The sequence below is a fragment of the Conger conger genome, chromosome 12, assembly GCF_963514075.1.
Source record: "Conger conger chromosome 12, fConCon1.1, whole genome shotgun sequence".
Lineage (NCBI taxonomy): Eukaryota > Metazoa > Chordata > Actinopteri > Anguilliformes > Congridae > Conger > Conger conger.
The window spans coordinates 44,342,239-44,360,489 of NC_083771.1; the positions used below are offsets into that span (position 1 = coordinate 44,342,239).

General features: G+C 44.9%; 2 protein-coding genes across 2 annotated transcripts; one reads left to right on the plus strand and one right to left on the minus strand.

The window, feature by feature from the left end:
• Nucleotides 1-8,483: 8,483 nt before the first annotated feature.
• Nucleotides 8,484-12,749, minus strand: LOC133141600 (uncharacterized). Its single transcript, XM_061262166.1, has 2 exons — nucleotides 12,442-12,749; nucleotides 8,484-11,116 (listed from the first exon to the last, which is right to left on the minus strand). The coding sequence occupies exon 2, from the start codon at nucleotides 9,807-9,809 to the stop codon at nucleotides 8,484-8,486; it is 1,326 nt and encodes a 441-aa protein (XP_061118150.1). The 5' UTR covers nucleotides 9,810-11,116; nucleotides 12,442-12,749.
• A 979-nt stretch (nucleotides 12,750-13,728) lies between these two features.
• Nucleotides 13,729-17,417, plus strand: LOC133141601 (butyrophilin-like protein 2). The gene is made up of 4 exons (XM_061262167.1): nucleotides 13,729-14,044; nucleotides 14,468-14,815; nucleotides 16,739-16,753; nucleotides 17,026-17,417. Exons 1-4 carry the CDS (start codon nucleotides 13,729-13,731, stop codon nucleotides 17,415-17,417), a joined length of 1,071 nt encoding a protein of 356 aa, XP_061118151.1.
• The last annotated feature ends 834 nt before the right edge of the window (nucleotides 17,418-18,251 follow it).

The window sequence follows — 18,251 nt, forward strand, 5'->3', positions numbered from 1 at the left end:
CATGATCAGGTGTCAGAGACCGAGCGGGATCTGGGGTGGGGGGGGGGGGGGGAAACCGAGCTCAATCTGGGCCATGACTGGATCTCTCAAGATCCCAAACAAACCTCAAAATCAACCAGAAGGTACAATAGGTAATTTCGGACTTCTAACGGAGAGGAATCGCAGCAACAAACACGCTGAAATCACAACACTGTTTATCCCAACACCGTTTATCTCTGTGAATGGGCTGACCTTGAAACGCCATTGGCTGTGGTAATTAGAACCAATTTTCAACCAATGAGCTTGAATTATTGTACAGCTATACAATGTTTTGGTACAGAGTGCCGGCCCGTCAACTGTATATTTTGAAAAACGAATTTAAGGACTGAAAACACAGGCAGAGGGTGAGTCAACATGTCAGTGAGCCTTTTTCAATGATAGGAATGGATTTACAGTGGTCTTGTAGCAATGCTTTAACACAAATCTTACCTATTGTACCTTTTAAAATGTAGTTAATATGGTTGGAAATGACTTGAACAAAGATTTCTGCACGAGTGCAGAATTAATGTTCTGAAGTATCTTCTGTGGTCAAAGATGCCCCAATATACTCACGCATCTCACAAGTACAGCAGAAGACTCTTATCCTTGCAAAGCCATGGTGTATAAAGTACTGAAAACAGAGGAATGAATACTTATTCTTTTGGTAATAAATTTAAAATTTGAGAAATCTGCTTGGTATAGATTCTATTGAACCACTAAAAGTTTAATATTTGCCACATTTCAGGATTAAAATAAAAGAAATCGCAATACTTGTATTTATTTTTATACAGTATGTGTATGTGTGTACGTATATGTGTATATGTATGTGTATGTATATATATATATATATATATATACTTTTTTTTCACTCACTCAGTGAGCACTTCATTAGGTATTTATTAGAATAATTTTTTAGACTTATGTTTTCTGCTGCTGTAGCCTATCCACTTAGAGTTATGATGCGTTGTGTGTTCAGAGATGCTCTTCTCCACACCACTGTTGTAATGTGTGGATATTTGCTTTACTGTCACCTTCCTGTCAGCTTTGACCAGTCTGGCCATTCTCCTCTCACGTCTCTCATTAACAAGACATTACTGTCTGCAGAACTGCTGCTCACTGGTTCTTTGATTTTCCATAAACTCTAGAGACTGTTGATCAGCAGTTACAGAAATACTCGTACCAGCCTGTCTGGCACCAACAATCATGCCACGGTCAAAATCACTGAGATCACATTTTTCCACTTTGGGATAGTTGATGTGAACATTAACTGAAGCTCCTGACCTCTATCTGCATGAGCGTATGCATTGCACTGCTGCCACATGATTGGCTGATTATACACTCACTGAGCACTTTTTTAGGAAAATGTTTACTTTATTACACCGACTTATTCATGTGATTATCTAATCAGCCAATTGTGTGGCAGCAGTGCAATGCATGCAATCATGTAGGAGCTCTGGAGCTTCAGTTAATGTTCACATCAACCATCAGAATGAGGAAAAAATTACTTTGACCATGGAATGATTGGTGGTGGCAGACAGGGTGGTTTGAGTATCTCAGAAACTGCTGATCTCCTGGGATTTTCACACACACTAGTGTCTAGAGCAGTGGTCTCCAACCCTGGTCCTGGAGAGCTACTGGGTCTGCTGCTTTTTGTTTTGACCTGAAATTCAGCTCTCTGTTGAGACCCAGGTAACCAGGTGAGGTGAGTTAACTGTGTAATCAACTGCTCTAATTGATTAATTAAGTCGGAGTAACAACAAAGACCAGCAGACATAGTAGCCCTCCAGGACCAGGGTTGGAGACCACTGGTCTAGAGTTTGCAAAGAATGGTGCAAAAAAATTTAAAAAATCCAGTGAGCAGCAGTTCTGCAGACAGTAATGTCTTGTTGATGAGAGACGTGAGAGGAGAATGGCCAGACTGGTCAAAGCAGACAGTAGTAGAAGGTGACAGTAACGCACATAACCACACATTACGACAGTGGTGTGCAGAAGAGCATCTCTGAACACACAATGCATCATAATGCTAAGTGGATATGCTACAGCAGCAGAAGTCTAAAAAACAAATACCAAATACCTCATAAAGTGCTCACTGAGTGACATTTGATATAAACATTATAATTATCATTATAGTTCATTATGTTATTATGCACACGGTAAAGTCATTCTTGGTTTCAAATGAAAAATAATAATCCTGCCACACTGACTCAAATTAAAATCCATGCGTCTGCAATTCTTTGAATATTCAGATGTTCCAACTCATCCTTTAAGTTCACATTTAGGTTTCAAACTTGTTCTTGTTCAGAAGTTTCATGTATAATTTCAATATCGTTTCTCTTTGTAGAAACCAGAAGCAGAACCAGTAGAGATGGACCCTCTCTCTCCACCTGAGCAGAGTACAGCACAAAGGCAGGAGGTATTTATCTGTGAGCCAGTCTGTCCACCAGGGGGCCTTGCTGCAGTCCTGAAGATTCTAGTGTAGAAACACATCAAAGAAGTTACATTTGCGAATCATTCTTGGAAATATGTTACCCAGGCCAGTTGCTATGGTTCCATACAGCAGTGTAGGTAAGCTTCATTTTATCTCATCTAGTATTTTTGGAACGGAATGGAGTGTAGCTGGATCAAAGGTGAAAAAACAAGATCTACCATGACTGGTTCATTTAAGCAAGACAATGATCCAAAGAAAATTTCAAAATCAACCAAGAAATGGTCGACTGACTGAAAAATTTAGTTAACTCACCATGAAAATGCTCTAGACTTAAAACCAATTGACAGATTCTGTGGTCAAACATCCCCCAATAAACTCACCCATCTCATAACACACTTTAGAAGACTCAGTAGTATTATCCTTGGTAGCCATGTTGTATAAAATACCGAAAAGGTGTGAATATTTATAGCACCAGATGGAGTTACATGAGAGTACATTCAGTGCTCATGATATTTAATGTATAGGCTCGTTCATCTTCAAGGAATAATATTGTGGTGCACTGTATATTATACACGCAGCACGATTCCTGTGAAGGGGTGTTTCCTTTTAATTCCAAATTAAGTAATTGTTGAATATGTTATTATTATGTGTGCACAGAAACATTGAGTGTTATATGAACTCTGTTAGAGTTCATTAACACTGAATATGTAACTGTTCAGCGCACTGATCAGACTGAACTCCACGGCTGGGATGAGTTCACACCACGCTCACATACTGTCATCCTGCTTATCACATAACCTTGTCATCTGTGTTATTGTTTTAGAAAATGTTTTTTTTATTTTATCTCTGTGGTTTTACAGGGAATATGAAGATGGTCTCAGTGACATGTAAAAGATCCTTTGTTGTCTGAGGACCCACAATGCACTTTGTAGTATTGTTCTTTGCTAATTGGTACACTGAATTATGACATCATTCATCTGTAAATATCAGTTCTCCCTTTGCTAATACTGCCCCATGCTCAAAACATGTTCCTGCTTTCTTTGAAATCAGGATGTTTATTTCTCAAGAACATTTCTCTCACATTCCGGTGAAAGCCTAGCTAGCGAACATAGCTTTAGTTAATGCTGTGAAAATGTTAAATTTTTGGCCATTTTTGTTGAATTCAATGACACTTTATTTTCTTTATTCTTTATTTAGGAGACGCAGTGCATTATGACACTGCGGGGTGAATGTTTGTTTTCATGAGTGTGGCAACTACAGCAGGGTGGCCTGTAGCGTAGTGGTTAAGGTAAATGACTGGGACATGCAAGGTCGGTGGTTCTAATCCTGGTGTAGCCACAATAAGATCTGCACAGCTGTTGGGCCCTTGAGCAAGGCCCTTAACCCTGCATTGCTCCTGGGGAGGATTGTCTCCTGCTTAGTCTAATCAACTGTACGTTGCTCTGAATAAGAGCGTCTGCCAAATGCCAATAATGTAATGTAATGTAATGTAAAAGCACTCCTATAGAATATTTTCCCTAGTTATTCTATGTTTACCTTATGAATCAGTATGATTATCTTATGTTATTCTGAATCAGTATGATATTCTATGTTTACCTTATGAATCAGTATGATTATCTTATGTTATTCTATGTATCAGTATCTGTACTAATTTGCACTAACACAACACTGAAGACGTACACTGAAGTATGATATTTGCACTGTATTGTATTATTTTTATATAACCCCAGCATTGAAGTACACTGCACTGAATTGTATTATTCCTGTTTCTCCTTAAAACACTGGAAAGAATGTTTTCTTGAAGTAAAATGTTAAGGGGGGCTTGATTAAAAGTTTCTGAGATATGGAGGAGAATTGTCTTTTCTTAGTAGTACAGGGATAACTGGTGTTTTAACTGGGTTTTAAAAAAATATATATGTACAGTGAGCTCCATGTTGTTTAGGTCAAATTTTTAGGAATTTGGTGCTGGATTACACAATTTTAGATTAGGGATCAAATATTTCACGTGGTTAAAGTGAAGATTCACAGCTTTTATCTTTTAGATATTTTATTATTATTATTTTATTCAATTATTTTTATTGCTATATTACTTTTTAAACATTTTGGTTTCACCATGTAGAAATGGTGTAGCACTTTGTATTCATAGTTTCCCCAATTTCAGAGCACCATGATGTTTAAGATTCAGGTGCAGGGCAGAGTGGGGTAAGTTGTTAAATGGGTTGAACACTGTTCATTTCTCTAAAACAAGAGGCACTACCTCAAAAATGTAATAGCTATATTGTGTGACTTTGACTTCTGAGGTAAACCTCCTGTTTATATGTTGTGAAAACCACCCTATTCTGACGTGAGGATAGACATTTCTTGTTGTTCACAAAAAAACAATTTTACATTACTAAACTTTTTTAAAGGAGAGAATAAAGTGCCTTTTGATACTTTAGCTGCAGTTAAACAGCACCAAGGAGTAAAAAAAAAAGGCTTTGTGTTTCCTGTTTAAAGCCTTTGCAACTGGAATTTCTAAAACTTGCGTTTCAAAAAAGAAGCCTTAAAAGTCCATTGCATGTCCATTGGAAGATCCGACACCGATCTAAGATACAGTAGATTGGTAGAAAAATTTACTATTTTATTTTCATGCAACCAAGTTTGGTGGTATTTGTTATCAGTACAGCATTAATAGTACAATGCCTACCTACTGTACATACATACATACAAACGCTGCAGTGGTGTATACTAAGGCCAGTTACATACGCTATGCAAGTAACACATGCAACGACACAATTAGCAAAGCAAGGGGTGTTTCTCACGTTCCTGCGGAGCAAAATACGTCGGCTAAATTTTCTATCGGGATGCAAGCAAGGCACAATGTCAAAATTTCCGTTAGAGGCGCCTAATGTAAATACTGTGCAACGAACTACAAATAAAAAACAATAATTTTCTTTGTGAACTGCTTTGAGAAATTACTACAGAAACATTTGAGTAGCATTTGGCTGAACTGGTGCCGGCATATAAACATTTAATCACCATTAATTAAAAAATAATCCATGCCCCAGTGTTACTCATTTAGACCAGATTAGCCGAGGCTGCCACCTTGTGGCAGTGTGGGACCTTTGCCTATGTCCCAAATCTGCACTGTTGCTTGTGTTTCTTGAGTAGAGTATGCCTAGCGAGACAAATCGTAAACTATAGGAGAGCGAAATCGTAGATGAGATATTGAAATTGTGTCTATTCTTGTGGGGAATGGTGTTATTCATGAAATACTTGTTTCTTAACTAAAACTTGACACCAAATGTTTTGTAGGTTTTTGCACGTATTCTGGCGTATTTTCAAAGTGATCTGTTCTGGTCTCAGGTTTGTCAGTGCGAGGTCCTGCGATGCCACTACGTGTCCAGCTGGGGGCGTCTGTGACGTTGCCCTGCTCTGTGGATACCCCAATACCTCTGCATGAGCTGGAGGTGCAGTGGACGAGGGAAGATTCTGGAAGCCTGGTGCATCTGTTCCTGGGAGGAAAGATCCGGACAGAATCACAGAGCCCAGCGTACAGCGGCAGGGCCGAGTTTTTCACTGAAGAAATCTCCAAAGGAAACTTCTCTCTGCTGCTTAGGAATGTAACCACCGAAGACAAAGGGATGTACAAGTGTGTAGTTCACACTGACCGCGAGTCCAATTAAACAAATGTGACAATAGATGCTGGTAAGTTTCCAATTCCAGTTTTTCGCCGCTTTTTTGTTTTTACATATAAACAGTCTGAAAAGGTAGTCTCTTTACTGCATCAAAGTTGTTAAATGTTCCATTTTCTTAGCTTACTGGCACAATGGCGTAAGAAGGTAAAATATTAAATTAAAATGAAAAAGTTACTCGTGTTTTTCAGAGTGGCTGGTGGTGACTGGTGCAGACGTGCCTGTATTTGCATATGCTGGTGAAGATGTGATTCTGAACTGCTCAGTGGACACCCATGTTCCTCTCAGAGAGTTAGAAGTAGAGTGGATGAAGACAAATTAAGAAATCCAGGTGCTGCTGTTTATGGAGGGGCGGTACAGATTGTGGTGACCCGCTGGTTGAGAGAGAGAGAGCAAAAGGTGTAAACAAGAATTAGTTTAGGATCCTTCCAAAAAATAAAAATCAACGGCCAACAAATTAGGAACACCGAAAAAAAGGAAAAAACCCCAAAAAAGAACCATCCACGTGACAGAGTTCGTCCGTCTTTGTCCGTGGCTGGGCCGCTCCTGGCCTCCGTGTCTCCCCGGCCTCGGTAGTCCGCTTGTCCGCCCTCCTTAGGGGATTCTGTCTGAATTTAGAGCGGGATAGGTTAGCTGGTTTTACAGCAGGAGAGATACGCTCACGTGAGGTTCCGGGTTAAGTCTCGGTCGCGGGGTTTCTTCCGGAATTCCACCCCGTTTTCCAAGTGGTGGCTCGTTCGGCTTTAGGCTGCACTCTTTAGTCAAGCACGGGCTGCACAGCTCTCCGCCTCCGTCGTCAGCCCCGCTCTGTTCTCCAGCCCGGCTTTTTGTAGCGTGCTGCTCTCCTCTCTCATTCGGCTCAGCTGTGCCTGTTCACTCAAAATTAGTTAGAGGTTAGCATTCCACACGCGCCTCGCCCCGGTGGTGCTGGCCGTGGTGCTGACTCTTCCTCCCGGCTCTCTCCAAGGTGCGGCTCTATTTAAAACGGACATAGGGACATATTCGCCGTCAATGACTTTACCCAGCTCCTGACGTCGGCGTCCTCGCCGTTCCACTCCAGTGGGGTATCGATCCCTGATCGGGCCACCACGTCTCCTCCCCCTCAGCTCCAAGCCCTCGGCGGGAGCGTCACCCCAGAGGCACTCGTTCATCCGGGACAGGGCGTCTGCGTTACCCTGGAGTCATCCCGCTCGGTGCTCCACCCTAAATTTAAAATTCTGCATTTCCAGGAACCACCGGGTCACCCGGGCGTTAGTGTCTTTACACCGGTACATCCATTTTAGGGGCGCGTGGTCTGTTACGAGGATAAACTCTCGTCCTAGGAGGTAATATTTTAGTTTACCCACCGCCCATCTGATGGCCAGGCACTCCTTCTCCACTGTGCTGTAGTTCTTCTCGTGACTTAGTAGTTTTCGGTTGATGTAGGTGATGGGGTGCTCGGTGCCGTCTTGGGTTTGCGACAGGACCGCTCCCAGTCCTGTCTCTGAGGCGTCCGTCTGCAACACAAATTGCTGTGAAAAATTAGGGGTGGTTAGTACGGGTTCGTGTCCCAGGGCGGCTCTCAGGTCCCGGAAGGCTCGGCCTGCGTCCTCAGACCACTTCAAGGTGGCTCTCCCAGTTGGCACTGTGAATCACGATGTCATCTAGGTAGGCGGCGGCATACCCCGTGTGGCCTCAGTATCTTGTCCATCAGCCGTTGGAAGGTGGCGGAGGCTCCATGGATTCCGAAGGGCAGGACCCGGTACTGGAACAGGCCATCCGGAATGGCGAAGGCCGTCTTCTCCCTCGCCTGGGGGGTGAGGGGGACCTGCTTGGGGCATGGGGTAGGCGTCGTACCTGGAGATCTCATTTCGGTTGTACAGCCGGGCCTGCTCTGCCTGGGCCTGGCTCATGTGCTCCCGAACCATCGGCCAGATCTTCGCCATGCGTTGGTCCATGGCCTCCATGTGTTCCACGATGGAGCGCAGCCGGGATGGCTGCTGTTCCCAGGCCTCCTTTGCGAGGTCCAGTAGCCCTCGTGGTCGTCTTGCGTATAGTAGCTCTGGAGAAGAGGCTGTGGAGGCTTGGGGGACCTCACAGATGGAGAACATGAGGTGGGGTAATAAGTGGTCCCAATCCTTACCATCCGTGTCGATCATCTTCCTCATCATCGATTTCAGAGTCTTGTTAATGCGCTCCACGAGTCCGTCTGTCTGGGGGTGGTTGATGGACGTCCTCAACCGTTTGATCTTGAGCAGGCGGCACATCTCCTTCAGGACTCCTGACGTAAAACAAGACCCCTGGTCAGTCAGGACCTCTTCGGCGATACCCACCCGGCTGAATAGCAGGGACAGCTCCTTCGCGACATTTTTCCCCATTGCGGTTCAGAGTGGCACGGCCTCAGGATAGCGGGTTGCGTAGTCCATGATCACCAAGATGTAGCGGTGGCCTCGGCTAGATCTGGGTAGGGGCCCCACGATGTCCATGGCGATCCGGCGGAACGGCACATCTATAATAGGGAGGGGTATTAAGGGGTTGCGATACGTCACCTTCGGGCTATGAAGTTGGCAGACCGCGCACTGCCGGCAGTAGTCCTCCACAGCTCTCTTTATGCCGGGCCAGTAGAACCAGGACAGGATCCTTTCCTGTGTCTTCTCCCGTCCCAGGTGCGCCCCCAACAGGTGGGTGTGGGCGAGATACAGTATCTTGGAGGTGTGGGACTGGGGTACAAGGAGCTGGTCTATTTCCTCCCCATTAACTGTACAGGCCCGATAAATTAAACAATTACGCACTTTAAAATAAGGTAGCGTCGGCCTACTCACCCCGCCTTGTGGGACACCCTCAATGTAGGCCACATCTTTCCAGGCCTGGGTGAGGAGCGGGTCTTGCAGCTGGGCGGAGCCAAAATCTGTGGGTGCCTTTTCTAGCCGCGGTTGGATCTCCGAAAATTCCCCGGTGCTACTTCTTTCCGCCTCTAGGGGTTGCTGTGGGTTCGGTCCCTCCGGGGCGGTGTCCGTGGTCTCCGTGAGGGGGCGCGTCGTGGGTCTCCTCCCCCCTTGGGGTGGGGTCTCCTCTCCGTCACTCTCCCCAGTGGTGGCTGCCCAAACCGGGTGTGGCCCCCGGCGGCCCCTTCGGCGGGGTCGGGGGGCGGTGGTTGGCCTCTCCAGAGTCGGCCTCTCAGTCCAGTAGCTAAGGAAGAGGGGGCAGTCCCTTCCCAACAGCACCGCCACGGGTAGATTCTCCACCACGCCCACCTGTCCGGTGAATCGCCCCCTAAGGGTGGTGATAGTTACCTCGGTGGTGGGGTAGTGTCGCACATCCCCATGGATGCGCGTGACGGCGATGTCTTCGCCACGCCTCTCTCCGGCTAGAGCCGGTCTCACCAGTGTAATGGCGCTCCCGGAGTCCAGTAGGGCCTCAGCGTCTTGGCCCCCAACCCGGATGGGTAGTCTGGGGGCAGCAGTGCCCTTGTGGGCCCAGCATGTGGAGAGGTAGTGGCATGGTCGGCCCGTCTCTGGTGCTGTGGCCATGGACTCCTCCCTCCCTGGACAATCCCGGCTTAAGTGGCCGTCCTGGCCACAGGCGAAGCACCGCCTTGTCTCCCTCCATCGGGGCCCCTCCGCCCTGTCGCCCCCCTTCCAGCTTGAGCTGGGTCGAGGCTCCGGTCGGACGACAGCTGGAGGTCTTCGGGGCCGGTCGGGTTTAGTCATCTCCTGCGCCACCTGGTGGTTCTCCAGAAGGTTCACCAGGGAATCAATGGAGCGCGGCCCCTATTGGGCCACATACTTTTTCATTTCGGGGGGTAGGGCTCGGACACAGTGGTCCAACACCACCCGGTTGAGTAGGGGCGGCCCGTCGCCCTCGATCAGCCAACTTTTGGTCAGTCTTCCCAGGGCCATCACTTGGGCGCGCGCCGGGAGGGCGGGGTCGTAGGTCCACTGTTGGAACCTCTGGGCCCGGGCTGGCAGGCTGTAGCCATACCAGGCTAGGACAGCGGCCTTCAGGGTGGGGTAGTCATGGGCTTCGGATGAAGGTAGGCCTCGGTAGGCTTTCTGAGCCTCCCCGCTGAGGAATGGCGCCAGGATGGAGCCCCAGGCCTCTTGGGGCCATTTCTCCAGATGCCCGCTCAAAGGTCTCCAGGTAGGCCTCCACTTCATCCTCGGAGGTCTGCTTGAGTAGCACATCCTTCGGGGGTCCGGTGGGGTGCCGCCGGGCTAGTCTTCTGGCACAGCTCCGCCACAGCCTTCTGCAGGGCGCCTTGGGTGCGCAGTAGGGCGTGGATGGCCTCCTCCATGTTCCCGGGTTGTTGAGCTTACTCTCACGTTGGGGCTTCTCTCTCTATAGCTGGGTTCACTGTGCCCGCATTCTCCACTATATGTGGTAACCCGCTGGTAGAGAGAGGGAGAGAGAGAGAAATGGTAAACAAAAATGATCTTAATTTTTTTCTATTACTGCCTTTAAGGCACGTCTCAGTAGTCCTGTACAAAAAATTCGAGTCCTTTCTCAAAAACAGAAAAAATTCAGGAGCGGCCAAAAAATTAGGAACATTAAAAAAGAAAAACGAAAAAGAGCCGGAATCCTCGCGGTTGCGTTGGTCCGTCTTGGTCGTTGGCGGGGCCGTCCACTTCTCGGGTTTCCCGGCCTTGGAAGTCCTCCTTCTCCACCTAGCCAGTCAGTTCGTCTGCAGTTGGAGAGGGACAGGTTAGCTGGGGTATTTTTAGAATGACACGCTCACGTGAATCCAGACTTTTGTGTCTTCCGCGAAGCCTCTTCCGCAAATCCGCCACGGCTCTCTTGAGTAGGGGGTGTGCGCTTTCAATGGGCGTTGCATTCACTAGCTCCGGGTCTCTCCTCCTCTATCCTGAGCCCCGTTCTGTTCTTGAGCACTTCCTTGAGCACTTTCTTGAGCACGCCTGTTTAATTGAAAAGTTTATTAGCGGCGTGTGGTCACATTCCACACGCGCCTCACCCTGGGTGGAGCTGGCCTGGGTGCTGATCCCCCCTCCAAGGTGCCGCTCTGTTAAGTAAGAGATCGGGAAATAGACATGGTTAATAATCCCCGATTGGGCCACCACTGTGTGTGTGTGTGTGTGTGTGTGTGTGTGTGTGTGTGTGTGTGTGTGTGTGTGTGTGTGTGTGGAAAGGAATCATTGAATGTTAAGAAACCACTTTTGCTACCTTTGTTTCCTTGCCTTCATAGCATGATTCAGATTGTGAAGATAAGAAATAACTCAGTTAAACATTGTGTGACTTATTTCCACGTGTCACTGATTATGGTTTGTTCAAAATAATTGGAACACCAAGGGATTTTAACATGAATAACAGTTTGCGCCTCAAACTAATGCACGGACATTCAGTGTAGGATTCGGGAGGATGCGCTTCTGACCACACCTGCCCTTTCAACATGTCGTTCCTTCACAGCTCCATGCCAGCCTTACCTTTTATAAATAACAGTCACAAAGGAAATCAATGGAAGAACATACCAAACCGCAGCCTGTTTCCTTCCGAAATGCTCAAATGCACAAACATTCCAAAAGAACAGAGTTGAAAAGTAGAACGGCAGACCAAGGACTTGGGTGCTAACTTTCAATTCAAACCAAAAAGTAAAAGGCCAGGTCTGGCGGGCAGAGGGACTGTATTATTTTCGTAAAGTACCTGTCGAAGCGTGCGATTTCAAAAGCTAACGTTAGTCCTAGCTGCTCGAACTAGCATAAAGAGCCCACCAAACGTATTTAAACTAGTTACCACTGAGTCTGCCATCCTAAATAAAAGCCCAATAGCATATGTGAATACTGTCACCGGACTGAAAACGTTATAGAGCAAGAGCCAGTTATGCATTTCCGCACTCAAGTTGGCAACGTTTTGTGCCGAAGACGTTACATCGCGAACATTATTCTAATCTATTGTGACTTGTTAATCAAGTTTTTCTGCTTACCACATTTATCTTTCAAAATGTCTCAAAGGAAACACAAGACAAACATTGAATGTATTTTTAATGGAACAATGTTTTATGGTCGCTATCCCCACTGGACACTGCCAGATAACGTGCAGTTATTGAAATAACTCATAGCGTCGTTATGAGTCATCATTTGCTTCGCCGGGCTTCGATGGTCTTCCTGGTATTTCAATCCGAGGATGTTGCCTTAGTTGTATTTTTTCGTTGTTCCTTTTCCCTTACAAATCCCTGAGAAGGTCAAAGGACACTTTAAAAGCACTCATTTTGTTTTACTTTTGTAAGCTACTAGCGGTGGGATGATGAGGATACCGTTAAGTTACGTTCATTTCGGTTTTCAAAGTACAACACGATGATCTACAAACGCGGAGTAATATTAAAAGATTTACCTGTGCGTATATCGTGGATATTGGCACGACTGGAACGCAAACTGACCAATAAAGACAATGGACCGGACCAATCCGTTGTATAAATGAGATTATTGAAACCGTTAGTAAATTGATTGGCAGACCTCTCCTTCACTTCCAGCGCGTGCCTTTAAAGTTAAACTCCAGCCAACGTTTTTCTTTTTCACACCCAAGATATTCTGGGCTCGACTAAAACATTCGGGGGTTTAACCCGGAAAGCTGAACCCTAACGATGCCGGTGCTTCTGACCACACCTGCCCTTTCCCTGGCAGCTCAATGCCAGCCTTAGACACTTTTCCCCATGACACCGCCGTAAATCGAGCTGTATGCTATTCAGCACTGAAGCTCCTGACAAACTTCCCACAACCACCCTCTTTCAAAGTCATCGAGGCCTGGGCCGTATGTATCAAACATCTGGAGAATGAGACGTAATAAACCTCTTAGGAGTGTAGCTACTGTGTAATCACTCTCCGCTTGAAGTGGTCGGTAAAACATATTTATCAAGCAGCTCACATTTTCTCTTGTATAAGTCTTGAAATATTCTCAAGAGTAATTCTAAATTGCGTTTTTGCGACAATCATAGATGCCCCCAAACGAAAAGATGACATAGGCATTCAAATGTCTTGATCAAGTTGATAATTTTGCATGCAAGTATTTTTCTGTACTTCAGAGGGCACTGTCGGCTACATGTACAAAAGGCGGGAGCCATACGGGTGAAAGTAAAGTAAAGACATATTTTATCTTGCGTTATTGGATTGTCCCTAATTCGTTTGTATTAGCCTAGCTAAATTATAATACTCCACGCATTTTGGCCAGGTTTATGTAGACCTAATGATGAAGATCAAGATGAGAGCTCTCTCGTGGTTTCTGTCGTTGATTTGCGCTATCAGGACTGAAGGTAATTGGCATGTGATAGTACGGCGATATCTGGTGTTTCATACGAAAAATGTCACAGAAGATTTAAACGAATTGGAATTAATCATCTCTGTATGTCGACAGAGTATTAAAATACGGATTTAAAAACGTTTCGATTCCGACATTATTATTTCCGAAAGTTTCATTTTTTTCCTGTTTGTTTATTCCTCAATGAACAAAACAAATATAGCCTATTGCTATGTGACATATATTCTAAATTATGTTTCGTTTCATAACGTGCTCATGAAATAAAACGAATACCAAGGAATTTCTAGGTTTTTGCAGTGCACGTATTCTAACGGAATTTCAAAGTGATCTATTCTGGTCTCAGGTTTGTCAGTGCGTGGTCCTGCGATGCCACTACTTGTCCAGTTGGGGGCGTCTGTGACGTTGCCCTGCTCTGTGGATACTCCAATACCTCTGCATGAGCTGGAGGTGCAGTGGATGAGGGATTCTGGAAGCCTGGTGCATCTGTTCCTGGGAGGAGAGAGTCGGCCAGAATCACAGAGCCCAGCGTACAGCGGCAGGGCCGAGTTTTTCACTGAAGAAATCTCCAAAGGAAACTTCTCTCTGCTGCTTAGGAATGTAACCACCAAAGACAGAGAGATGTACAAGTGTATAGTTCACACTGAACACGAGTCTAGTGAAACAAATGTGACAATAGATACTGGTAAGTAGCCCCACCACCTTTTATAAATGCTGTCTAACATTTTGAGAAGTATAATAATAATAATTTGTTATTTAGTTGACATTTTTATCCAAAACAACTTACAGTTGACTAAGCAGAGGACAATGCCCCCCGTAGAAATGTGGGGTTAGGGCCTTGCTCAAGTGCCCAACAGCTGCATGCATCTTATTGTGGCTACACAATTGAACCACCAACCTTCCGGGGCCCAGTCACGTACCTTAGGCATTAGGATACTTATTTCAATGGTGCATTCAATTTATTGGACAACAAACTGAATTTGCCATTTTGCTGAAAATAAAATGAACAGGAAGTATTATTTTCCATGCATAATGGAGCATGAAGGTGAAATTTGCCACACCCTGTTAAAAAAAAAAAAGCAAAAAAAAAGTGACTTGCTTTTTTCAGAACGGCTGGTGGTGACTGGTGCAGACGTGCCTGTATTTGCATATGCTGGTGAAGATGTGATTCTGAACTGCTCAGTGGACACCCATGTTCCTCTCGGAGAGTTAGAAGTAGAGTGGATGAAGACAAATGAAGAAATCCTGGTGCTGCTGTTTATGGAGGGGCGGTACAGACCGGAGTCACAGCGTGAGAGATTCAGAGGGCGTGCTGAGTTCTTCATTGAGGAGATTCCCAAAGGCAACTTCTCAATGAAACTGAGGGATGTAAAAACTGAAGACAGAGGGGAATTCATGTGCATAGTCCATACAGACAGAGAATCAGTCAATGCAACGGCATACGTACAAGAACCGGGTAAGGAATGTGATCACATACTAATTAATTCCAAATATTACATTTACCAGAAAAGGGGGAAAAAAAACAGTGTAATATTTTAATCGTGAAATAAACATATTTCTCATCCAGTATGTTTTGTCATTACTGTCTAACATTCAAATACTAATCATTAAAACATTTCAGTCAAGCAAAAGTTTTATGGAAATAATGTCAGCCATCCATAAACCATACAACAATATTGCAGTGTACTGAGCATGAAACATCTTCATGAAGCAATGCTTTGGTTCAACCTTCCTTCCAATCTTGCATTGCTTACTTCCTGCCTTCTCTCCATTTCATGTTTGTACATAGCACTAATATACTAATCTCAACTAATTTAGAAATTGTACAGTACTAATTATACTAACACACTAATATATTTGTCAAACTAACAAACTAACATTCACTAGTTTTGGGTATTTGTAATTTAAATCACTTAACGAACTCCCTCCTAGCCGGTCTCCCTCCCTCCTAGCCGGTCTCCCAGGGTGTGCCATCAAGCCCCTCCAGCTGGTCCAGAATGCTGCAGCCCGCCTGATCACCAGTCAGCCCAGGTCGGCTCATGTCACCCCGCTTCTCATTGGCCTCCACTGGCTTCCTATTGCCGCACGCATCCGTTTCAAGGCACTAGTGTTGGCATTTCAGGCTGCTAAGGGGACTGCCCCACCTTACATACAATCCCTGATCACTCCCTACTCCCCAGCTAGACCACTCCAGTCTGCCAGCTCTGGTCGCCTTATGGTTCCCTCTCTACGTGCACCTGGCGGTCGAGCTGCACGTTCACGCCTGTTTTCCGTTCTGGTTCCTCAGTGGTGGAATGACTTGCCTACCACTGTCAGAACAGCAGAATCCCTCCCCCTATTTTGACGCATGACTCAAAACCCACCTTTTCAAACTCTACCTTAGTCCTCCCTCTTGATTTCCCCTACCCCTCCTTTCTGATATCCCTATCCTTGTCTAACCCCCCCCCCCCCCCAAAAAAAAAAAAAAAAAAAAATGCACTTATGATGACAACTATGTTTAGAACAGCATTTCATGTGTATTTTGCTAGTTTCTGGATGTGATGCTTTGACTTATGGTAGAACCTATGCACTTGTAAGTCGCTTTGGATTAAAAGCGTCTGCCAAATGACTAAAATGTAAATGTAAAAATGTACTAACGCATCTCTAGTTTCAATTCTGTTCTGTAACTCCGCCTCCCTATTCTATCACTGATTACTTGCTTAGTTTCAGCGAAGTATTCGCACCTGTCTCTCTCCATCTCTGCATCTCCTGATTCTCTGCAAATTGTCTACTCCCTAGTCCGGAGCCGTTTGTATTATATATGTGTCTTTGTGAATCCAGTCCGCGTTTTTGTTTCCCCCTCGTTATTGTGCTATTACCCTTTCATGTGTCTCACCTGATGTTTATTTGTTAGACCGCCCTCACTCCCATGCCCCACCTAGTTTGTCTCATTCCCCTGTGTATTTATACCTGTCCTTTTCAGTTGCACCCTGCTAGTTCGTCTTGTCCTGTTTTTGAGTCGCGAGCCCTTCATTCCTTCCCCCTGTTCTAGCCCCCTTATTCCCGAGCCTTGTTTGTTTGCCCTTGCCATGTTTCTGTTTGGATTTCCTGTTTTGACTCCTGTCTGCTTCCCTGGACTCTTCTTTCGTTGTTGTGGATATCTGTACCTCTGCCTTGTTTGGACTGACCCCCTGGTTTTTGACCTTGTTTTGTGACTACGCTCTGTCTGCACCTTCACCTGCTAGTAAACCTGCCATTTTCCACACCCCTGTGTCTGCTTCTGGTTCCTCTGTCCTCCCCGCCATGACAGTATGCAGATGTTCAAGTTATAAAACCATAGGCCTATACCTCAGTCTGAAATTTGTGCAGAGATCATTGTTGTGTTTTTTTTCTTCTTCAGGACGCTTCACCATGGGTTGGTAGGGGAGACTTTGATTTTTAAAATCAATCAGTAGAGTTCTAGGACATGTCTGTCAACCAGTACAGTCACGTACCTTAGGCATTAGGCTACAGGCTACTTATTTCAATGGTGCATTCAAATTATTGGACAACAAACTGAATTTGCCATTTTGCTGAAAATAAAATGAACAGGAAGTATTATTTTCCAAGCATAATGGAGCATGAAGGTGAAATTTGCCACACCCTGTTAAAAATAAATATTAAAAAAAAGTGACTTGCTTTTTTCAGAACGGCTGGTGGTGACTGGTGCAGACGTGCCTGTATTTGCATATGCTGGTGAAGATGTGATTCTGAGCTGCTCAGTGGACACCCATGTTCCTCTCGGAGAGTTAGAAGTAGAGTGGATGAAGACAAATGAAGAAATCCAGGTGCTGCTGTTTATGGAGGGGCGGTACAGACCGGAGTCACAGCGTGAGAGATTCAGAGGGCGTGCTGAGTTCTTCAGTGAGGAGATTCCCAAAGGCAACTTCTCAATGAAACTGAGGGATGTAAAAACTGAAGACAGAGGGGAATTCATGTGCATAGTCCATACAGACAGAGAATCAGTCAATGCAACGGTATACGTCCAAGAACCGGGTAAGGAATGTGATCACATACTAAATAATGTCAGCCATCCATAAACCATACAACCATACAACAATATAAAGATCTTCATGAAGCAATGTTTTGGTGATGCATGCAGATCTTCAAGTTATAAAACTATAGGCCTATAACTCCTGTCTTGACATTATAACCACTGGATTCAGAACATCAGCATATTTATTCTTCAAGGGTTCCGATTATATCTGTATGTTTACACTAGGAATCGGAACTGTATTGTCCTCTCAGGTCCTCTATGCACTTGTACTTGCGTTTGATCTGCACTTTGTTGTACGTCGCTCTGGATAAGAGCATCTGCTAAATGCCATGTAATGTAATGTAATGTAATATTTTTCCTCAATCCTCACTGTGCTGACAGAATGCTACATTGCCGGTTTGGCAATAGAAATTTGTTGTACAGAGGAAGAAGAAATAGGACAAAATCATGCCTTTTCCAACAATGCCACCTGACGTTCTTCTGTTCAGCCTTTGATTCATTGAACTCTTTGTCACAGGTTTTTCCAATTGGCATATACGCACCCTGGTTTTATCTATGGCTGCTGCAGTTTTTGCAGTTTTTATCTGCATTCCTGTTCTTCGATGTATGCAAAATCAAGGTAGGTGTGAACTCACTTCATATAATTTCCGACAGAATGTATGATAAAATTCAGCTCTTGCTGTATTTTGCAGTATTTTTCATGAAATATATACAGAATATTTAAATATGCACAAATGGACTGGGAATTGATGGAAAAATAGTCTGCACCTAGTCAAATCCACATATTGTTATTTACCATTATTGTGGTAGTAGTCTTATCGAATAGCTTATTTCATTTTTATGAATTTACACTCAGTGAGCACTTTATCAGGTATTT